The 24,265-nt window shown below is 28.4% G+C and overlaps 1 protein-coding gene across 7 annotated transcripts in view; it reads left to right on the top strand.

Moving 5' to 3' along the window:
* Nucleotides 1-24,265, top strand: part of LOC143072095 (AT-rich interactive domain-containing protein 3C-like) — a 36,470-nt gene that overhangs the window by 9,362 nt on the left and 2,843 nt on the right. Inside the window, exons 4-8 of one of the 7 annotated variants that reach the window (XM_076246883.1) lie at nucleotides 14,735-14,918; nucleotides 15,311-15,522; nucleotides 16,587-16,640; nucleotides 17,401-17,460; nucleotides 19,946-20,206. In XM_076246883.1, the coding sequence (XP_076102998.1) occupies nucleotides 14,735-14,918; nucleotides 15,311-15,522; nucleotides 16,587-16,640; nucleotides 17,401-17,460; nucleotides 19,946-20,206 (771 nt within the window). Of the gene's footprint in view, nucleotides 1-14,734; nucleotides 14,919-15,310; nucleotides 15,523-16,586; nucleotides 16,641-17,400; nucleotides 17,461-19,942; nucleotides 20,207-24,265 lie in introns of all 7 variants that reach the window. The other 6 variants (XM_076246884.1, XM_076246882.1, XM_076246886.1 and 3 more) reach the window with 6 other exon arrangements.

Below are 24,265 nucleotides of genomic sequence, written 5' to 3'. Positions count from 1 at the left end.
TTGAATTCATTTCTTGCAGCTTATTGTGAAACACTTGTAAAAAACAAGGAGCAGTTGTCTAATATAACGGAAGTATACATATGTTTCAGAAACGATATAAAATGTATAGTTAAACCATAATTTACTGGGATGAATTTTTGGTGGGTGATAAACTAGGGCCAATATTATGTCCTGACACTTAAGTTATTCCCTTTGTAATAACAAGAGGTTCTTGTTTTCCATATTAATTTTTCATTTGGTTGAAGTATCTACAGTTTCAATCCAGCTGTTATACTTCGTCATGTACTTAAAGCTTTGGAATGGACAAAGAGCACACCATAAATAAATGCTTAATGAAAGAAAGCAAAAATCAGAAAATATGGCTTTTTATTTCCTGTCTTAAAGAACTCAAGTATAATTGAATTAAACAGATAGATGGGTTTAGATGATGTTGAAATACTGCTCATCAAGAAAAAAATTAAACTCAATAAGTGAAGAGTAAATTAAAGTAATTTAGGTAATTACTAACTTGTCTCTCAGAAATATCATATTTTATTCTCATTTTTACATCATAATGCTAGTATCGTTGATAGGATGTAAAAATTTTAAAGAGCTTAATTTCATACAAGTAAGTCTTGAAGGGATTTTAATGGTATTACAAGTGGTCATAAAAATCAGCACCATTTAAAAAGCAAATTTTGTATATTCCAACTTCTTCAAACTTTCATTATTTATTGCCCATTTATAACTGGGAAAAAATCATAATGATGTTAATGTTTATATATTGTGTCATCTAGAAGGAAGACATAAGAATGATTTAATTGTTGAAAATTCATCTTAGATATTGATGAATAAAACTATCATATTCTGTGCAAAATACTATGTCGTGAATTTCTTAATTGTTCTTTTCGTTTTGCGGAACGGCTCTAACACACCACTTTAGTTAAAGTGTAGAACTATGTTTTACTTAAGTTCAACTGAAAATTAAAAACTATTGAAATATAATATAGTGATGTAATTTCAAATGATACTCCATTGCACTTCAGTTTAACTGAAATCACATAACTTAGAAATTTGGTTAATTGGAGGAATCCAAATTTCAGATTACTCACTATTTTACAAAATTCTGTAAACTGCTATGAACTACACTCAGTTCATGCAAACATTGCTTTGATGAATGGAAATGTTTCATTTATCTTGTTCATCCTGAATTTGCATGAAATATATGCCACTGAACATTATTAGTAACCAATCTTTTATTTTGCCATTGTGATAGAATCGATAGTGACCCTTAGGCTTGTATTGTCATAAAAATAAATCCTCTAACCACCTGGTAAAGTCTCTGTCCCAAGACACAGACTTGTCAATTTTAGATTTCAAGTTCCAGCCAACAAGAATTTATGGATTTAAATAGCTGTACCTTTGTTTTAGAAAATTTGTGTTTATTAGTACAAATGTTTTTTGCTATGGTTTTTCAGCATGTATGCAGCTGTAAGGGTTAAATGCTTATTTAACCAATATATTGAATTTGTAATATTATACCTGCACGCGCTGATTCGTAGACAAGTTTACATACAATTTTGATACAAAAATGTTGAATTTCAATAAAATAATTACATTTAGTATGAAAATCTGATTTGATAGCTATATAAATTGTTAAAGAGCTACATCGATTATTTTGTGAGATCAAATTTACGATTTTGAATTGAAACCATTGATCAAATGATGCATTCTTTTATAGGGATAATTTGTCTGTTTGATATCAATGTTTTACATAGGATTGTTACAGTCAGGTCCTATTATGGTCGTACAAATTATCAATAAAAAGTCAATTTGAATGAATTAACTAGGTTATTCAACAAACATTGGCAAGGAAATAACTCTAATTATATGATGCTTAAATAAGATTACAACAAATATATATATATCCTTTTACCGATTATCTAAATCAGGTCTAATTTATAAAATTGGCATAGATATTAAGGGGCCAGAATTAACCCGTATTATTAACTCATGTAAATTACCACAAATCAATGCATACAAAATATAGTAACTATTGGACAATACCTTCCTGTATAGAATTTTAGTTTTTTATGAGATATTTGATATATTATTCCAAATAAAGAAATGGATTTTTGGTTATTATATTTTGTTTAAATGAAGTCATAAATTATAAGGTTTAATTTGTCAGATTGACCTAGAATTCAAACTTGCATAACTTGCAAATACGATTACTTTTTTCTACTTTTTCAGTAGCATCAGTTATTTTTGGTTCAAAAAGTAAAACTCAAGGTTTGAACATTATAAGCATTTACAAGTTTTACATAAAGAGATATTCATACCTCTAAAGAATGCATACATTTTGAAAGTATATATCCTTTGATAATCTTTTGGATAGAGATTATTTGCCTCCTCTTAAGAGTAATCTTCCCTTTTTGTCATATAGGTCATACAATTACTGACCTATTTCTCCAAAAAACTCTTTTCAAAGAGTAATCAGAGTGAGCATTATATTTTAAGGTCTGGATTAATTTAAGTTACAAATTATTGAGTATTTTTTCCATTTAATTTTTGATATATGTGCCAATTAAACAAAAATCTATTCAATCTTGCTTACATGAAAGTGTATAGTTTAATTTACATAATATTTATCAATTTTTCACTCCGTTTGATATTGATAAAACTATTTATGATATAAGACTATTACTTTCTTTCATGTTAAACACTACTAATTTAGATTCTTTAATTTGAAAGATTTCAAGTTTCATCAAATTCATAATCCGTTTTTATGAGACAAATGAACGGAAAAGGAATATGAAAATAAAAGACCTAAGGTTGATTTAAGTTGATGTGTATTAAATTTAATCATTTACTCGCAACTGATAACTGGATATTTTCATGACAAACTCTCATCAAGCACTCTACATCTAAATATAATTTAGAGATTATACAAATTAAAAGACATTTACTCCAAGTAATTAATTGCCTCTATTACAATTTTGGCATTGAATTTCTGATTACAAATTTTATCCGATTATCAAGGATACAACCTTTTGAAATATTTCATTTTTAATTTGTTGATATCGACAAGGAAAAATTATCAAAGTCATTTGGCCTCTAATGCTAATTATTGGTCATAATTCCCCTATTCAGCGATAAACGAATTTATTTGAATAGTTGTTCTGATTATTAAGTGAAACATAATATAAAGTCTAATTTATCATAAACGATACTTGTTAAGCATTGCATATGGCTGTCACAGACTGTGAGCAGCATAAAATTGGAGGTTTTGTTCTTTTTACTTTTTCTGATAACATATTCAATATTCCTGGCAGGAATTAAAGAATTAATAAGTCAGATGTTTAAGCAGAAAGTTTAGATTATTAATAATATAAATGTCATCTTAGAAAAATTAAAAGCTATGAATCGGCAAATGATTGAAGTTTTTTCAAACAACGTAGATTTTAGAGTACTTGCTGTGATTTAGTTTGCATGTATTTGAATTGATCATAGGATTTATAACATAATAGAAAGATGAATCTAGATTTTTGAAAAAAAAACGAAAATCATTTATTGCACGACAAGGTCATAATTTAATATAAGAAGATGTTGGATGTCTGCAAACAATATAACAGAAGTTTCAAAATTGATATATAATTTATAAGTTTCATTAACGGATTATTTTTCAATTAAAGTTTATCTCTAGGATTTGTATATGCAAGAATAACTACTTGGCATGATCGGTTAATTCACCACTAAATTTTATAAATTATTAAGATGTTTATAATGATTTAATAACAAAAACCATATAAAGATGGACTGTAGATAGCAAAAAAAAACATGAATTTTCCCCACGAGAATTTCTTTTAAAAATGACAGATGCTAGATAGCTTTGTTAGCGTTTTTTAAAACAAGGCAAAATTAAACTATTTATCTATGAAAATGATACTTTTTTTTCATTCCTTCCTTGTAAAATGCGGATTTTTTTGTTTCGACTTCTTGGTAAGATCTGGGATAGATAATGTATTAGTCCCAGGTTTAAGATCTACCTTGCATAATTAAGTCGATATAAATACTAATTACAAATGTAATTAGTAGATTCCCTGCTTAATGTAATTTTATAGTGTTATATCAAAACTTATATATACATGTATTCCATAGGGGAATTGCCGTTATATATAACATACAGCTGGCGAAGAGATTATTTCTGATATACCATTATTTCCTCAGATATTAACAACTGTTCAATTAGTCATTGTTTTGCATCAGAACACATGTTTTTTATGGCAGATTTTAGAACAATTGTACTTCTTGATTTCTCAACATCATAATCATTTTTGTCATTGATGTAAGCTTCCAGCTGCTGTAAATTTCATGTTTTGCTATTACTTATTGTTTTAATCTTTTGTATCTTAAAAAAGTCTATTCAGTTGACAATGTCAGGAAAACTGAAAAAAATCACAGAATATTTTACATTACTATGCTCAAATTACATGTGTTCACATATTTTCCTGTCCTTAATCTCTAACAAAAGACACAGACAAACAAACTGTGATATCTTATTTCAATAATGTGGTAAATGTCTTGCAAAGATTTGTATTTGAAGGAAAGAAATTGTACAAGTGGAAATGCAAAAGGCTAGGAGTTGTGATTCCTTCTTATAGAAGTGTACCCACATTTGTATAAAGGGAAGTAACTCAAGCTTCAGTGGAAATATGAACAAAAATGTATCTTGATTTCTCTTCTGATTGTGGCTGAATGTTAAATGCCATGAATTGACCTGATAAAACATTTGATTAAGACAGAGTTCCCACTGGAGTAATACTGTGGTTGTTTTTGAAACTTTATAATACTCAGCATGACTAATTGCATTAATATCTGATAATATTTCTTGACCAGGAAACTTATGCTGTTTTGACCAAGCAGATGTCCATTAAATATTAATGTAATAAAAATTAGTTCTGTCTAGCACTTTAGATAGCCTCTGATTTCTGATCGGTTAGAATAAGGTATTGAATAAAGGAATGAATAAAGGAAAGAATATGAATTATAGAAAATGTAGGGTTAATGTCAATGGACAGCAATAGAAAGCCAAAAATAACTTAAAAGACCCTTAAAAGGTCAACATACAGTCTTCAGCAATGCGGGGAATAGAATTGTGTCAGGCTGTTAATCGCAGAACTTTGGGAATTAAATGATTTTTTTAAGATCTAATTGCCATCAACACCAAATAAGTTGCTATTTTTGGTCTCATGGTAATGTGCTCACCCCAAGTGTTGGACGTAATGTTACCTGGCTTTAAACCTCAGCCACAGATTAAGCCAAAGACTTTAAAACCCCATGACCCATTTACCCCTGTACAAAGTGTTATATATAAGCATAAATATATTCAAATTAAAATGTATACTTAGTTACTTAAAAATGTACCTAGCAAAATTTAGAATAGTGTCGTTTTTTTATTGAATTTTATTTATTGTGATCAACTCTTCAATAAGTACTATTTATTCAAACACCCTCTGCATACTCCCTGATCAAAGTAAACAAATAACTTATAAATGTGCACATGTTATGCATTAAGATATAGTTAATGATATAGGGATATTTATTGTAATAAATCAGGTAGACATTAAGAATTACATTGACTCTCCTGTCATCTTCATAAATTTTCCTAATGTTAGAAAACAATACAAATTTCAGTAATAAATGATTGCAATTCCAAATCTTGCTTTTACCATTATTTTTGTAGATATCAAAAGTGAAATCTCCATAAAAGTCAGTGTAAAAATTTCTAAAACTATAAATATTTTTATTTGAAATGCAAAATGATATTGAATGCTTCTTTCTAATTGCTTACCACAAATTAACTTATCTGAAGTGATTCTTTGGTTTTTTTTTTTTAGGAAATGGTTCCTGGTAAAAAAAATGCCATTTGTCAAAATAAAATGGCTACAAAAGGCTCTTTATTTCACAACCTGTAAGAAGCATCACTGTATCATCAATTATTGTTCAAAACTTCACATGTTTTTTTAGCTTGAAAGATGAAAAAAGTAAAGAAAATGTAGCACCCTGCTTAAATTTTTAGTTGCCATCTGCTGTGCCATTATATAATACTGGTTGAATTTGTCAATATTTGCATTGCAGAATAAAGTTTACATAAAGTTCAACATTTTATTTCAAAGAAACTACATGGTAATGAGAAAAACAGTTGTCTGGTCTGTTATAAATCTATTGGGAAAACTTGACCAATGGTCACTTTATCATAATTTGATTTGATTGACCACACATCATTACCATTTCATATAGACAATTTTTATGGCATTCTGTAATCTAAGCAATTATCCTAAGAAATAACTAAGCATATAAATTAATAGGACAAATAATATTATGAAAATGGTCAGGATTGTAAGTTTTCATTGTTGAATATTTGTAGGAACATTAATTACCAAGGGTCTATACATTATCCACAAAGATTCTGACCAATTGTGGTGTCATTTAATTTCAGATACAGTGGCTAGTATTATCTCCATCATTAACTTGTCAATAAAATATTTTTGTGGTTAACTGGAGTATTAATGTCAACAGTGTCAAAAGACTGACACACTCCAACAAGCATTAAATATTCCTTAAATAAATGAAGCAGAAAATTAATACTGCTTTCTGTAAGACAGGGAGAGTAATTTGTCTGTGTACAGAAATGTCAAAGGGAGATAATTCATCTGGAAAAAAAATGTTTCCATTTTTAAAATATTTACATTTGAAACTATTTGTTACATGAAACCAACTTTGGTCACATAATTTTAAAGAAAAATCTTGAAAGTAATTTGTCTGTGTACAGAAATACCAAATAATGGGAGATAATTTATCTGGAAAAAAAATTGTTTCAATGTATAAAATATTTACATTTGAAACTATTCGTTGTATGCTGAAACAAACTTTTGTCACAGAATTTTGAAGACAAATCTTGAAAGTAATTTGTCTGTGTACAGAAAGACAAATAATGGGAGATAATTCATCTGGAAAAATAATTGTTTCAATAAATAAAATATTTACATTAAAAACTATCTCTTTCCTTAAAACCATCTTTTGTCACAGAAGTTTATAAACCCATCTTCAAAATTAGACATCTATCTTGTTTACATAGTAAAAGAAGCTACAGAATTAGACATTTCTCTTGTTTTCAGAGAAAATAGAAAGTGCTGGTTATTGATCACTTCTAAATGTTTTCACTTGTTTTTCTTGTAGAAGTTTCATTGGGATACCTCAAATTCTAATCATTGACATGCTGTCAGAAGAATTGTTGAATAGACTATTTTTTACGATCGGCTGGGAAAATAATTAAAATTAGAAAAATGATAATTAAATGAAAGGTTAATTGAAGACTTGATATGTTCGTCATTGAAATTGCTTTTTGTAAAGGTGTCAAGTGATTTGGTGTAAGTTGATAGGAAGAGACAATTTAATATCTGCCCCTGTCATGCTACTTGTTTCCCTGGAGAACCTCCATGACTGGAGAGTTCCACTAATAAGCCATTTTGTAATTGTGTTTTATTGGATGATTAGGACTGTTTGAAAGTCCTATGTCATGTTGAAGACAGTTGGATGGAAACAAAATGTCCCATGTTGGTATTTCTTTGTTGGAAAGATCTAAGCTTCCTTGTATCATATCTAATAGAAGTGTGAAAATTCTTGACATTCTGATCTATAGTATTTTAATTGATTATTTTAATTGGCCAATAATTTCCTTTTTTGTTGACAGCCAAATTGTATAATATCTCATGTGTATTTCTTCATTCAAAATAGATTTTCACACATTTTCACAATTTTGGGTAAATTCTCTAGACTTTGAAATATACGATGTCTTAAACAGTTTTATTTGAATTGCAAGTGCAAAAAATGAAAAAGCTAAATATAAATATATATATATGCGTCTTCATTTACAAGCTTGGCTTGTTGCTTATAGTTTACAGCTGCAGTCATCTTGGTTAGCTAGAACTTTATTGTATGCTATGATATTCTGCAAATTCAGAACAAACAAACATAACAGTATGTAAAAGTAGTACTTAGCATTCTTTTAAGAGTATACATCAATGCTCTGTAAACAAGAAATGGTTTATAATATTCTTATGGTATTTTTTAGGATATCTGTAACTCATTCCTTTTGGCTATAAATTGTTGACATCGTAAATTCTATTTCAGTTATATTCTTTTTGTTTAATTTCTCATTTAATTTCTGTAAGTGACACAAATTTTCCACACGGTACTGAATAATACATTTTATTTTGTTAAGTTCAAGATCATTTAGCTACAAAGTTACTTTTTTTTGTAATTAATTCTTTTTTTGAGATGAATTGATGATCATATAATCTGTCTTTATTACATGGAAGAAAAAATATCTCTCATTAAATGAGCAACTTTTTCGTAATTATCTGGATGGTCTCTCCCCAATTCAGCCACAAATTAGATTTCTATTCACGTTAATATACCTTCGATATGACGCTAAGACGATTATTGATCATGGAATATTAGTTTGATTTGATTAACAAATCATTTGATCATTGGCTAATTCAATTGAATTGTGTCGGACTTAACAGGTCGTCCAATAAGTCGAAAAATTTTGGCGTAATAGCAGGATAAGGTGTTTGATGTCCGATCAGGAAATGAATGATAACACCTTTGACTTAGTTTAGTCCCGCCATAAATATCCATTTGGACTGACGGTTTTGTCTTTATGTCAGATCAATGTAAATTTTTTCTTATTTAACATGAAAGGTGAATCAGTCGTCACTAAGATCGCAACCTCTCTTTCATATTGCCTTTTGCCATAATTGTCATTCTGGTAAATTAAATAACGTAATTTTAACAAGACCAATAAAATTGTCTGTAAAAAGAAAGACTAATTCTTAATTATTGAAGGTTAATTTTTTTCCGCAGACAAAGCTCACAAACAATAAAAAAAAATAAGTAAAAAAAATGTCAATAATGTTAAGGGGAGGAATGTAGACATTTAACAAATGTTAATGACAAGTAACTCGGCCAAATGACAGATGTTTTCAACCAGTTTGTTGAAAATTTTGGTATATTTCTTTTCCTAGAAAATTAAATTTATTCAGGGCAATTTAGATTTTCAGAATTGAAGTCTGTATTATAGTACATGTGTATAGAGAAATTCTGTCAAGGTAGTTATGTGGGATTTAAAGTCTTAGACCATAAAATAATACACATAAAACTATGGTATCACATGAGAATTTTCATTTCCATAATTCATTTACATATACTTACAATAAATGATGAATTTGTTTGATATATTTCACTATCTTTTTTTTATAAAGGATGTTGGTTTTTCAGGTTTTTAAGATTGACTTCAACCACAATAGAATAGGGGGGGGGGAACTTTAAGATAAATTTTAAAAAGTTTGTGATTGTTGAAGGTGGCAATTAATGAGACAGTAACCGTACAGAACAGTTATCTAAAATAGAAAGCTATTTATATATGTTCTTCTTCATTAACGTATGCTCATATTCTATACTACTGCATGAAAAAACATTTTAAAACCAGTCAATATTTTATTGCATGTTAGAAGTAAATTATCATTTCACCATGATATTAGGATTTATTTACAATAATTGCTTAAGTTTTAGTAGGAAATTATGACCAGATGGATGAAGTCATTGACCAAATTAAAGATTCAATATGGCACAAGGACAAGACAGTTAATGGCATTTAATCATAGCATCTTATATCTGGTCACTATATTGATACAATTACCGAAGATTAATTCAACTATCATCCCACTGTAACAGGGCATCAATTATGAAATTCTCAAAGGATATCATCTTCTGAAATATTTCTTCCATAAGGAACAGCTTTCTCACCTCTACGAAATATTCTCCGATAGAATGACGAACATTGAACGATATCAGAAACAATGGGCTGGATATAAAGTGTGAGATCAGTCGTAACATCAGATGATATCTAATTTAATGGGATAAATGAAATGGCGTGCAATATTGGTCTTAACACTTTCTAAAGTTTTATCATTTGAGACAGATAAATTTCTTTATTGAAAAGGGTTCAATAAGAGTTGATTAATTTTTAGACTATGGAAAAAAGAGTTATATTATTGATCCTGTATTCTGGATTTGCTATTATTGTAGTTTTAAGAAAATTCTACTTATAACTGATGAATGTTTCAGAATTCCCCCTTCCCCTCCTGCAATAATGAATTTTTGTTTTAATCCACCAAAGTTTTAAGGAAATACATCTTTTATTAGTTCCCAGTCCTATGTTTTGTTATCGATTTATTATTATTGTAGTTATAAGAAATTTCGACATAAAACTGGTGAAACTTAGAGTTATTCCCCCCTGAAATAATACATTTTTTTTCTTATTCCACCAAATTTTAAGAAATACATCTTTGATATAAGTTCAAATATTCCATGACCCATAATCTTTCTTTCAGAATGTATGTTGATAAAGGAAACACCATTGTTTATGAATACATGTTGATAATAAGAAATAGAAAGCTCATCTTTAAATAAATGTTTATTTAATTTGATATTAGGGTTTCGACTGACATAAAGAGTTTATTTTTACAATTTTATGTAAATTGGAATCCAATTTCCATTAATACTTCCTATCTATATGTGAAATCAGTAAAGATTATTAAGAAGTGTGGCTAGAATTAAGTTTATCTTATCTAAATAACGTTAAATGTTTCCTATAGAAGTCAGCACCGGTATTGTATTTCTATAGATACCATCAAGTACTGTCATTGCTGTAAGCATATTATTGCTACTGCAATATCTTTATAGTTCTATAAATGTTTTAAATATACAATAAATTTCATTCTGATATGAGGCTCATGTGTTGATTTTATTGCAATGTTGAAATTTTTGTTTCATCTTGATTTTATGTGAATTTTGGGTTTTTATATACATCAGTTTGAATAAAAAAATAAACACAGAAATTAGGATCCAGATTCCTATGTATAAATAATATGTTAAAACAGTGCAGTTCAATTAAGTTTTGAGAATTTAAATGCCAACTTTAAAAACAAACATGATGGTTTAGAAAAAAAATAGCAACAATCTAAAAAAAGAGTGGGTGATTGATATATAACATAATTTCATTTACTTTATCTGAAAAATCTTAAATCTATTCCATAATTACCAAAAAAATTAAACTATAAGGTCAAACGTGTTGACACCAAATTTAGAAACTTGATGGGGAGCTAATGGTCTTATTGTTTGTATGTGGTTTAACCAGAGCTTTCACCAGATTGACTGCGATAAGATTGACACTTTCTAGATATTAACTTGTGATAACAACCAAACTTTCAATAACAAGAGATATTAAGTACTGATATCACGGAATATTTGGTTATTTCAGTTTATAGAAACATGAATGAAATGTGCCACCAACTGACAGAGACATATGTAAAATATAAATTTGAAATTGTTTATTTATATTTATGAGTTCAGTAAACTTAACAATTATAGAAAAAATAGGAATGGCTGAACTTTTTAAATTTAAATGAAATTGAAAATATACGGGTAATAATATTAGTCGAAATGTTAATATTTTTTCTAAAAATGCTGAGTAAAAATGTTGAACAAAGAATTTGAAATGGAAGTTTCAAACTTTTCAATTCAACAGCGGTAATATAAAATTACTAATTTGTTTTTTCAACCATAGATATACAGGTATTAATTTTAGTTAAAATATTAATTTCTTTTCTAGTATTGAACAAAAAATTGACATCTTATTTGGTTTAATTGACTCAATTTTTCATTTCAATTAAACAGCAGTTATTTACCTAAAACTTCTTACAACAGAAGCCATTTGTAACAAATCTTTTCAGGCTTAGCATGCTAAGGGAAGGAACTACAAAATTATCAAACATTTGGTGAAAATAAGTGAAAGTGTTTATGCTATAGAAATGACAGATGATCAGAAAGTCCCTTGATAATTTATATAAATTACATGTTGATATTGTGTTTAGTTTGATGTCTGTGATTAACCATAAGATTGTGTTAACTGTGTCCATACAAATGATTGCAGAAACAACAGTTACAATTAATTTACTATTCCCTCTGGATTGACTGTGCAATATGTTTATGGCCATTTATGCTTTATAGATTTATTTCATTTTGTCAGATGTCTGCTTAAGTTAATTTTCAATAAAAAGGCAAGTGGCAGTTACTGGTCAATAAAAAAAACATACTTCAGATTGCACCATAAATTGAAGTTAAATATTTTCAATTCTTGAAAGGTTTGGTATAATAAAGTACATGTAGTAGCTTTTTTGTCTTACTTTCATAGAAAATCTGTAAACTACTTTTTTCAAATCATTATAGAAAGTACTGTTTTTATGGTACATTCAATTTTTTTTTAGATGTGTTGGAGATACAAGGAATAAGTTTCCATCAATTAAAATAATTCATTAGACATACAAATCATTAATAAAAACTTAGTACACAACATTTTACATTTGAATTGTTTACATGCGATGTCACTAATTACATTTTCAGATATAATCTGTATGATTCCCATGAGGTTTACTTATGTAACATTGTTTTATTTATTACTTCTGCTGCATATAAACAAATATGATTTAATATTTCTGCATAGATGCACTTTAAATGTTGAAATGGATATGAATATATTAAAATTTTAGTAGAGTTCAAAAATTAGATAGATTTGATATATATATGCCATAAAAATATAATTTGTAGTTTCAGTCTGAAACCCATATTCTGTTTCCATGTTGATTTGAGAAGATAATTGTCGATTATAAAAAAACGAGGAAATTTCAGACATTATTGAATCATCGTCAGCATATCATATTTCTATAAGATATCGAATTTCATTTTTATGCCAGGTGTAGAAAAGATATTTAGGTATAATTATGCAATATATATTCCTTATATTTAATTTGATTTGAAAGAATCTTAGTTCAGAAAGATAGCATGAAAGTCCACTTTGAAAAAAGATCTGAATTTTGGAAAATAGTCAGTCTAACCATCGAGTTAGATACATTTTTGTAAGCAAAAATAAAGTATTACATGTAGATCAGACCCATTGGTCTATTACTGTCATATCATGGGATATATGTTTATATGGTAATGAAGAAATTTGTACATTGGCTTACGTACAATTGAAGTAATCTCCGATACAATTTGTCTGAATTACAAATATATCCCTGCATACCAAATGTCCAATAAAATCTAAATAATTCATTAATTATCTTGATTATATTTTAGTGTCTTACGGTATTTTCTTAATCATAAAACCTTGAAGTTAGTTTATTACATAACCATAAATAATTAAACAATGCAACCGTTGTTATTGCTTTATTTCGTCTGATAAGAAAATATAGAACTTTTCTTCCCTTTTAATGATTTTCACATTAATTTGTTTATGGAAATTATCCCCGGCAATATAATTATAATTGAGGTAAATATTTAATAATTTGGTGGAGGTTTTCTTTCTTGGTTTGAGATTATACAATGGATTTAATCAATAAAATTAATTGTATTTTATTTCTTTTAATGATTTGGATAGACGAAAGTCATCTCCGCGTAATAAACACAAATGATAATTATTCAGGTTAATTAAGAAACATAATAAAATGTTACTTTTACATATTTCTTTTTTATATTAAATTATTCCCATGATAAGCCAGATGATAGCATTAATTTCTGTGTCTGTTCAGTTGTAACATATAAAAACTGATCTCTATAAATTTATGATTATGTTTTATTATTTTAATAGAATGATTTCCCACATCAAAAGCCTAAAGAATTCTATAATTGTTTTTCTAATTTGTATAGCTAACGGCTTCAATAGCCAGAGGCATACATGTTTGCAGATTTATAGCAATGCTGTTATGTTTGGAAACAAAGGTCTAATTTATTTTAAAATTTATATTGGACCTTAAATTTGTAATGAAAAATAAGAAAGTGAAATTGAATTGAAGTAAAGAATCCACAATTTTTGATGGCAAATAACACTGGTTGGAACTTTTCTGTAAGACAAGTGGTTGCTTGACATACCAGTTTAAACAAATTTTTTTTTAAGGGGGGTCAATGTAAAGATGCCACATAGTGTATTAAATTAATGCCATTATTATTTGTTGACAAAGATTAGATTATAGTTTGGGTTTATTTGCTTCTTTTATTTGAGTTATTTCCCTTAGACCTTACATTGACTTTAGATAAAGTACATTTTTGAAAGTAATCCCAAAACTAAATAATGATATGCAGATTTGATATGAGTTATTCCCCTTCCTGTCAAATATCAGTGAACTGCTGAAATAAACAGCAATGACAAGAAGAAGATATCTAATTGTTTAATGCCAGTGTTTATATTGTTGAATTCTATATGGTTGTTGTTTTCTGTTAGCCTTTGGGTTATTTGTGTTATTGGGTTGCTGTCTCTAGGAGGTACACTCCATATCTCCTTTCACATCAGTATACATACATCTTCAGTGTTATTTTAACAATTAGTTAGAAGTATGCTGGAATTAAAGAGAACTTAAGTAGTTCATAAGCAAAGCAAATATTACATGGAAATATTGTTCAAGCAATATTTTCTTGTCACCATCCCTTATCATTGAAGCAAACCAATGATTATTAAGTTTAACATTCAGGCTTTTGGAATTGGATTCGTAGCAGAGATTTATTGCTCAGATTATCAATAGACTCAAGATGTTTTAACACTTCATCTTATGCTCCGATGTTTTATTTATTCCAGGAACACCAGTCAACCGAATCCCAATCATGGCAAAGCAGACGCTTGATTTATATGAACTATTCCGATTGGTTGTTTCAAAAGGTGGATTAGTAGAAGTTATCAACAAAAAACTGTGGAGAGAAATAACAAAGGGACTTAACCTACCATCATCTATTACCAGTGCTGCATTTACTCTAAGAACCCAGTAAGTTTCAGTAAGAGTTAACTCCCTTGAATTCAACTGAAGATTGAATTCAACTAGAAATATTAAGTATCGCTAATTTAAGAATTGCTGATGGAATCTAACGCTTATTTTATAAAGGATAATAATTAGAACAAAATAAAAGTGTGAAAGGGATTTCTGCAGAATGAATATTTTGAACAACTTCTGTATGTTGATACTTAGGCCATCTGGTTGTTAGGTTAAACTTTCTTTGCCTATTGCCTAAGAACTTGATTCATACTTAGAAAGAAGAAGAACAGCAACAAATTTGCTATTCTTTATTCCAACTGGAAAATTGATACATTTATAATTTTGATAAAAATATTTCAGAAATTAAAAAAAAAAAGTTTAAAATTATTTTTTTCTGTGTTTAGGTACATGAAATACTTATATCCATATGAATGTGAAAAATTAAAGTTGAGTTCACCACAAGAACTACAGGCAGCCATTGATGGAAACAGAAGAGAGGGTAGGCGTTCTAGTTATGGGTATGATCTCTCTCCCGGTCCTACACTTATACCTACAGCACATCACCCAGCACTTAATGGTGGTCTAATGAATGGAAAGTTTGGACCAGGGTCATCTGGTGAGTAATTCATAATCACATGCACCTAAGGTCAAGGTCTATGCTATGTCTTTATTTCATAGTCACATGTACCTAAGGTCAAGGTCTTTGGTATGTGTTTCTCTTGTCTGATATTTTAAAATACTGTAAAGGGGTTAATTTATATAGTCTTAATTTAGCTTTTTTATGTTTTCATATTTGGTAGCAATTTCTTTCTTCATTAAATTTATGTAAAGGAGATATTTTTAGTTTTATATCTCATTCCAAAAATTAGTAAAAAAATTCCCACTTTACAATATTCGCTGTTTTTTTCTTACAAATTCTTGAATAAATATGATAAAATTGTTGATAATAGTTCAGGATTGACTATTAGAGATTCAAACACTCTTTACATGCATACGTGTGGGATGTTGTGAAGCAAATTTTAATTCATTTTTGGACATGCTTGGTTTAATGCATAAGACAATTATTTAATAATGGTGATTAATCACATTTTTTAAAATATATGAGTGAAAAAATCAATTTTATCCTAGTGAAATGTACAACATTTGTCAATTTTTCTATGAAATAAGTGGATTAATATCTCTTCCACTTTCATGTATATATAACAGCTGAAATAGTCACTGCAGTCTACTACCACTCAATTTTGTTAAATGAAAAGAATGTCCTTTAAAGAATTTATATTTAGACTTGTTAGAATATATTATCACACATACTGAAATATATTTGACCCTGCATACTACAGTTAAATTAGATATAAAGTTGTTAATTGTATTGCATATAGTTATTATAGTTTATTATGTCTTCTAAAAAAAGTTTACAGATCAAGGAGGTTCAACTAAAAAAGATGCATATGACATAGTCGTATGTACTTGTTCAGTTGTATATCATTTTTTATTTGCCCACAGTAGATTTTATTTTTAATTTCATTCAAATAAAAAATACTTACCTATACAAAAGGAAATCAGTAATTTATCGAAAAATATTCATTTAACATTGTAAACAGTTTCGTATTTTAAAAATTAAGATTAATGTCAAGTTCCATAAGCAATGCTGTAATGCAAGCTTTATATTGTTCCATTCAGATCATCGCACACCACTCACTAGTTTACAAAGAATTTGGCAAGCTCAACAGATAGGTAAGCATGCAATGTATTATTAAAAAAAAGTTTACACAGAAACAAGACCCAAAATGACAAATAGCCCAGTAAAGTTTATTGTATACTGTGGATTCAGTTCTATTCATTGGTACCAATTTTTTGTGGATTGAGAAAAACATAGGCAGATCCAGGGGGGGGGGGGACCTTTCGTGGGAAAAATTTGGTTGATTTTATAGGGAATCATTGAAGCATGACTGGAGCGGCCCCCTTGGGAAAAGTTCTGGATCCGCCACTGAAAAACTTGCATTTTTTGTTGACATTATGTTTTGTGGTTTACCAAAGTTGACAAAAATTCATAAAGAACATCTCTAATCTGTTCAGCATTTAAATTTGTGTTCCCCCTATACCTGTGAAATTTGTGGTCCCCCCTATACCTGTGAAATCCAAGGAATTATGCGGAATCCAGAGTATAGTATTGCCTTTGGGTTTAGATAAGCAAAATTTAATGCTACTTGTCATTGGTTTTAAATATTTGTTGTGTAAACTTTACAAGCTACATATATATATTTTTAGAATATTTGCTTTTTATTACTGATTTCCTTGTAAAAAATCATAACTTAAAAATTGGACTACAGATTTCAAAGTATATCCACAAATTTACATAATTTAAATTTCGATATCTGCAGTCTTATTTTTAACTTGTGAATTCGAAAAAGTTTTTATGTATTCATGTGCTTATTGTTTTTTGTCTGTGGTACTTAGCTTTGCTTTTAACACTATATTTCTTATTCCTTTGTAGATCGTCAATCACCTTTAACCAGTTTACAAAGACTTTGGCAAATTCAAGCTCAGCAACTAGGTTAGCATCTAATATTATAATTAGCAATTTTTATATTTATAAAAAGTTAGCATCTAATATTATAATTATCAATTTTATGTTTATAAAAAGTTAGCATCTAATATTATAATAAGTAATTGTTGGTTATGAAATTTAATTAATTTTAGCAGCTTATGTGTTCATAAAAAGGCTGATTCCAAAAAAGCAATGAAAAACCATTTTTATACAGACAAGTTGAATTAAAAAACTTGCTTTTTGAGCTAAGTGTGTCTGATTTGTACTTTAATATTAAAATATGTGTCATTGGTATACTTAGTGATTTAAAAAATATCAATCTATAATTTAATTAAAATGAACTTAAAATTTAATAACATTAGATTGGTCAAAGTATGTTTTCTTTATAAACTTTGGTACGCTGGCCTTTAACCACATTTTGGGGATGCATGCAAAGTTTAAAATAAAATGGAAAGTGACATGTTCCGTGATGAAAGTCCACCTCTATGATTTTGGTGTCTGCCAAATAAAATATGCGATTAATTACACGATTTGATCGAAAAGTCACTAGGTACACTAGTTGATCGCAGCTTGTTAATTTGCTCATAGCATGATCAGAGAACATCATTCAAACCTTTTCCCGTACTTATCTTTTGCCAAATCTTATTTCTGTTAATTGTACAGAATTATATATATCAATGACTGAGTATTGAAATTAAAAAGCAAAGACAAATTATGACCATGATTAAATATCTTCAAATGATAATGAAATATTTATAAAACCCAAATGATGAATTGAAGAGTTCAGGATGAGAGTTTATAATTCAAGAAATTATTTAAATACTGTAATTTTATCGGCTCTTCTCCTTCTTAACACTCTCAATTAGTCCAAGTCAAACAAAAGGTTAATAACATTGATCAAGTTACATCGCTGGCTGGTGTGTTTAATACGTTCACGCTCATAATATTTATGAGTTTAATACTTTAATCATGAACACAGTCAATTGGAGAAATGTTAAATAAATCCCTCACATAGTACAAACAACCATTGATAATTGCACCTCCTATCAAAACCGTAGGGACACGATGTCTAGCTGGGAGTCAACTTTAAAAAATAGGCCATGTTTGACCTTTAGTTGGTTCATTTCATTTCTATTGTTTGATAATAACTTGATATCGTGTTAAGGGCTTTGAAATCCATTTATCACATAGCGCTTGAAGAGGCAAACATTTGTTCGGAAAATGATACAATAAAATAGTGCTCCCGAAACATCCTTTGTGGACAAAAGAACATTAAATCGACCGCTGATAAGACTGATGTAATTTATCAATAGCTGAATTTAATTTCTGTACTTCATTTTATATAGAAGATTTATATTAGGAGTGTTGGTAAAAACCGTACTTATTGTTCTCAAGATTTTTGTTACAAAATATACGAAAATAGTTATAAATATGAAGAGAAGATTTCATTTACAAAATTATTTTTTGATCCTCAACTTTGATTAATTCCGGGAAATTTTTTAAGTTTGAAAAAAAAAACCACAAATATACATAATATGTTGTCTCTAAGCAATTTGATACAGCTTTTTTTTTTGTGGAGTTCAATTTATTGTAATTGGAATATTAATCATTCCAATCAAGATCATTTTACAAATTTTTCTTTAAAATTTCCTTATTATTAAGCTACCAATTTGACATATTTTATTGTCTTTGGTCCAATTTTATAGAATTCAAAACAAAGAAAATGTATTTTCTCAATTAACGGAAGTTGTAAACAGTAAATAACTTGAAACTATTACTTTGAATTGAAAGATGATACGCACAAAAATCGTAAGATTTTTTTTTATTTTCCTGTATGAAAATTTCATTCTTAAACATGTTAAATGTATCCTGAACTAAATATAAATTTTATTTGGATTTAATTTTAATAGCATCCTGAAAAGATATACAATAAAGTGAACAGCTTGGTACCAGCAAAATCTCATTATTAAACTGCTTCACTTAATTCACTTTTATTTGATATAACAAAGAATCATTTCTTGGTGCTTGGTACAAACTAAAGAAGATGGTTTGATGTTTTTTTTTATCTTTTAATAAGAAATTAGATGAAATATTGAATATAATCACCTAGTACATTTCTCTCCAAACAAAAAAAGACCAATTTGTTTTCATAACTTAAATTTCTATTACTACGCTTCTGTTGTTTGTCAACTTCAACAGTATACATAGGGTTATCAATAAATGCTTTAGTTAGATTTACTAAATGTATTATGAACTCTGTTATTTAATAATTGAAACTTAGGATTAAACATTTATTATCTTGAAAAAAAGAAAAAAAAAGGATTAAAAATTTTTTTCCTCAATTCTCCTCAAAATCTTTATTTTCATGGGGATTAACAATGAATGTTTTGCCTCTTTTTCAGCTGTTTAAAAGTGTCGCACTAAATATTAAAAAAATCTACATTAAAAAATTTGAAAATTTTATTTATTGCATAATGTTTATTTATAGCAGCTGGCGAGGAAGAAGATAGTATTCCACCAGCACATCCACACCACAGAGCTCTAGCAGAACATTTTACTGAGCGTGATGCTATCGCCATGGAAGCAGCCTCACGGGTAATGGAACATGCGACAAGGAAAATGGAAGAGGCATCACGGGCAGCAGCAATGGTAGCAGAGGAACCTCCACGTAAAAGATTACTGACTACAGAGGAGGAACGTCTCATCTCTCATGTGGGCATGCCCAGTACACATATAAAAATAACAAGTAGGAGTAAGTTCTTAACTTTGGACCCTTTTTTTTGGGTGGTAATTTTGGATTCACACTTAAAGGGACTCAGGAATTAATGGATGATTTTTCAATTGATCCAAGACAGAATTTGTTATTTTTATGGGGAATTCAGCATTCACTTTTCTTGGGAATTCTGGATAACACCTCTCCTAGCCCCCTCACAACAGATGACAATGTATTATGAAATCTTATGTTGGAATCTGAAAAGAGTGCAGTATTTGCAAGAAAACTGGAAAATAGATAGTTTTTCTACTGTATGTTAAGTAGATCAATACAATAATTGAGAATTTGAGATACTATTTTGGTTCAACTAATATTCAAAAAAATTTATAGTAATGTAGTCCTGCACTTATCTGTTGGTGCTTATAATGCAGTACTGTACACATCTGTTGATGTTTTATGTTTATGACTATTTATTTATTTTAATTTTTATAAAGATTAGCCTAGAATTGCCTTATAAGCACTTATTTGTTCAAATCATCAATAACAGAACTCATTTCATACGATAATTTAAAAAAAGAAGGAAATATATCATATTTCAGTATGGATTAAATGTCACTCTTGTAAAACACACAATTCAATAGTTGATAATAAAAAAAGGTTGTATCTTGTACATGTAAGGACACTTGTGTTTGATGTTTCAAAATGAGATTAGTATAAAAGTGAACAATTTTGTTATATCATGTGAGAAAATTACAATTTTCCAGAGTATTTCATAATATTAGAATTTGATCTTTTTGATGTTTGTCTTAATGTTGGTATTCATCTATCACTAAAAAGACAATAAAAATAAAATCTCATTATCCTTTCATGAAAATATTAGAACATCATGCAAAACAGAAGTCCGTCTCTCACTTCTCTATTGGATGTATAAACATGAGATCAAACGTAATGCATTAATGTCCTGTGTCACTGCAAAAGGGGGTGTGTCACTGCGGTAAAAATGTTATGATAAAAAAGTCACTTTAACTATCATGAATGGATCCAAGATGATTTTTGACAAGTAAATTACCTTTTTGATGTCTTGTATGCTATTCAGGTCTAATTGATACATTTAATATAACGGTGAATTAAACTGGGGCCAGCTTTAAGGGTACTGGTCTTTGATCATTAAAACCGGAGACAATTTTCATGCCTCTTTAACTGCTTATTTCATATTTCTTAATTTTATAGCTTCTGACTGGAGATTGAAAATATTAAAACATTTCAATTTATTATTTTGTGAATAAATTAATGTATTTATAAAATTATTGAAATATTTCTTAAAAGAGCATAAAAATACTGGTTGTAATCAAATTACCATGGTTCTTGAATCTACTGAATACTAAATTCTGTAATATTACTAGTAACAGTTTATAAATTTTTTGATTCTCCCCTCAAACAAAGCCATCAAAGAGTTGAGTCTATTTAGAACCATTTAATGTTTAAGACTTTATTACTCTTAAACATGATTCTGTCAAATTGGACAAATATTTCATGTTAAATTGATTTTTAATCTGACAAGGCTTATTAACTGAATGTTATATTTTCCACAATAAAATTTATAAGAAAACATTTACTCTCTGTGTGTAGTAATGACAAAGTAATATGGTTAGTCTATAGAAAGAGATCCAATATTTCCTAAATGATTTTAGTGCAAGTCCATTTATTTCTAATTTATATATAGTACATTAAACCATATTAGGATTATATATCTTTGTAGGTAAAATAATTTTTCGATTTCACATCGGTATGGTTTGATCTGTTTTTATTATTAAGGGTAGAAAATGACTAATACTCACGGGTATTTCTTAATGTGACCTGAACTTTTACAGAGATGCAAAGTAAGGTAAAACTTGAACTAATTTTATTAAATTTACATGAGAACGTTGTTCACGCACCCTTCCAAATTTCATCAACCCTCTTTTAAAAGAAGTTAACCATTTTAGACATCATGTTTTAAATTATAATACTTTAGTATTCTGTACCCGATTTTCAAAAAAAAAAGGAAAGCAAAAGCAAAAAATAAGGGTTCCTCAAAATTACATAATTTTAGTCATAAAACCATATTCTGCATATTTCTGTCTTTCACTTTTAAGCATTTTAAAAGGATATCATAAAATTTTGATAATAACTTCTTCTGAAGAATCTATCGAGAATAAAAAAAGAAGATTAAAATTATTTTATTTGATCGCACGGATGAGTTTATAAAGAAATACATTTCCATAATAGCATTAAGGATGAAAGGAAAAATTAAGTAATCAGTTACAAAATATTTACAAAACTTCCTGATTTAATATCATTATAATGGGAAGAAAAATTTGTCTTCATTATAAGGCACACTTTTCTCCATTTATCAAAATTTTTAATAAATCAATTTGTCAGTTGGTGTAATTTATAAATTTGTAAATAAGATGATTCTTTAAGAGTAACATTTAAAGATAAATTTTGTAAATTGAAAAATATTATTCATTGAAAGATTGATCAAAAATATTTTTTAAAATGACATAGTAATAAACTTGTTTGATGATGGAAAATTGAAAATTTTTATTGATGAAATCTATCTTATAGACTTTTAAACTGATAATGCATTATAAAAAATCAATTTGTTACAATATTAAAACATCTTCAGAAATTACCAATTAGATATGTGATACAAATGGATTTCGCAAATGTACCATAAAATTTTCGGAAGTTGTGTAAGATTGTGACATCTAGTGCTAGAAACCCCGAAACATTTGAAGACATAATTGAATATTTAATTGGTAACACTAACATTAATATCAAACATTTTATATCAAAATTACAGATTTAATCTGAAAGTGAACTGCTTTACCCTTTAGAATAGCTTTTATTTAAAAAAAAATCTTACATCACAATATGCATTGCTATGTTGAATATTTTAATATAAAGAAATCTGTCTCCGAAAATGGGTTTTAGTTTAATCACATGTTCATGTTATAAGTGGGATAATTAAAGGGGTTAAAATTATTAAACATCTGTCTTATTATTTGTTGATTTAAGTAAAAATATCAGTAAGGTTCATAGAATTCAGATTAAATCAATACCTGCTTTATATCATTAAGCTCAACAAAGATGTCAGTAAATTTCAAAATGAAAGTTGTTTTACCATTTATTTTTTTTGTTCTCCGTGATTGATAATAATTTCTCCACTGTATTAATATGTTGTCTCACATGTATCTAATATCTTCTACTTTCCGTACATTCATTTACTGCAGGGAACATTGTACTTTAAGATAACAGTTAAGTTACGGTTTTCATTAGACCAAGGTTGGGGCTAGTGTCCTGGTTTCGTAAAGGTTTGAGTTAGGCTGAAGGTTGCATTAAGGATGTCTGCTTGTCATGTTTTGGAATTTTTGTCAGATTTTCGGAATCCTCTGTTTTTATCCATTTGAATGCCTTAAAAAAATTTCCCCATGAACCCCCATTTTTGTTTTCATAAATCTTTTACATGTATAATTATAAGTCATTTGTGAAAGTCTTATAAAATTTTATTTATTTTTTGATAGTATTTGAGAACTTTAACTGGTCAATGATAAAGCTATGAAAAATCAAAAGAGAACATTTTCCCCGCCAAAATTCCAATGGCTAATATCTCGAAAACAAGCACATTGATCTCTATATTTTTTTTGCTTTTTTGATTCCTCAATTTATTCCCTATCAATACATACTAGTTTTATGAAAAGTTATTTATTTTGAAATTGAGCAGCGAACATCCTTAAGTACAGTATAGCTCTATCAAGGGCTGAAGCCTTTAAAGGTAAAGAACATAAAGCTATAGCTGCAATAAACTATTTCACAAAGAGTTAAGATATTTTTGACTGATATCTGATGTATTGCCTAATGTGATTTGACCACATTTTTGAAAATACTAACATCTGATTCATGTGGTTTCAGATACTTGTGATAAAATCAACAACCTTTTCATTTGTATAATTTGTACTAATTTTTCACCCTAGTCATATATCATGAAGCTTGAAATAGTGACCTATTCCTGCTCCTCTTCCCTGCAGCTAAAATGCCTGCTTTCTGGGTCAAGAC

The sequence above is a fragment of the Mytilus galloprovincialis genome, chromosome 4 (genome assembly GCF_965363235.1).
Source record: "Mytilus galloprovincialis chromosome 4, xbMytGall1.hap1.1, whole genome shotgun sequence".
Classification (NCBI taxonomy): domain Eukaryota; kingdom Metazoa; phylum Mollusca; class Bivalvia; order Mytilida; family Mytilidae; genus Mytilus; species Mytilus galloprovincialis.
The sequence above is the reverse complement of the archived record's forward strand: the minus strand, read 5'-3'. Positions and strand labels throughout refer to the sequence as shown.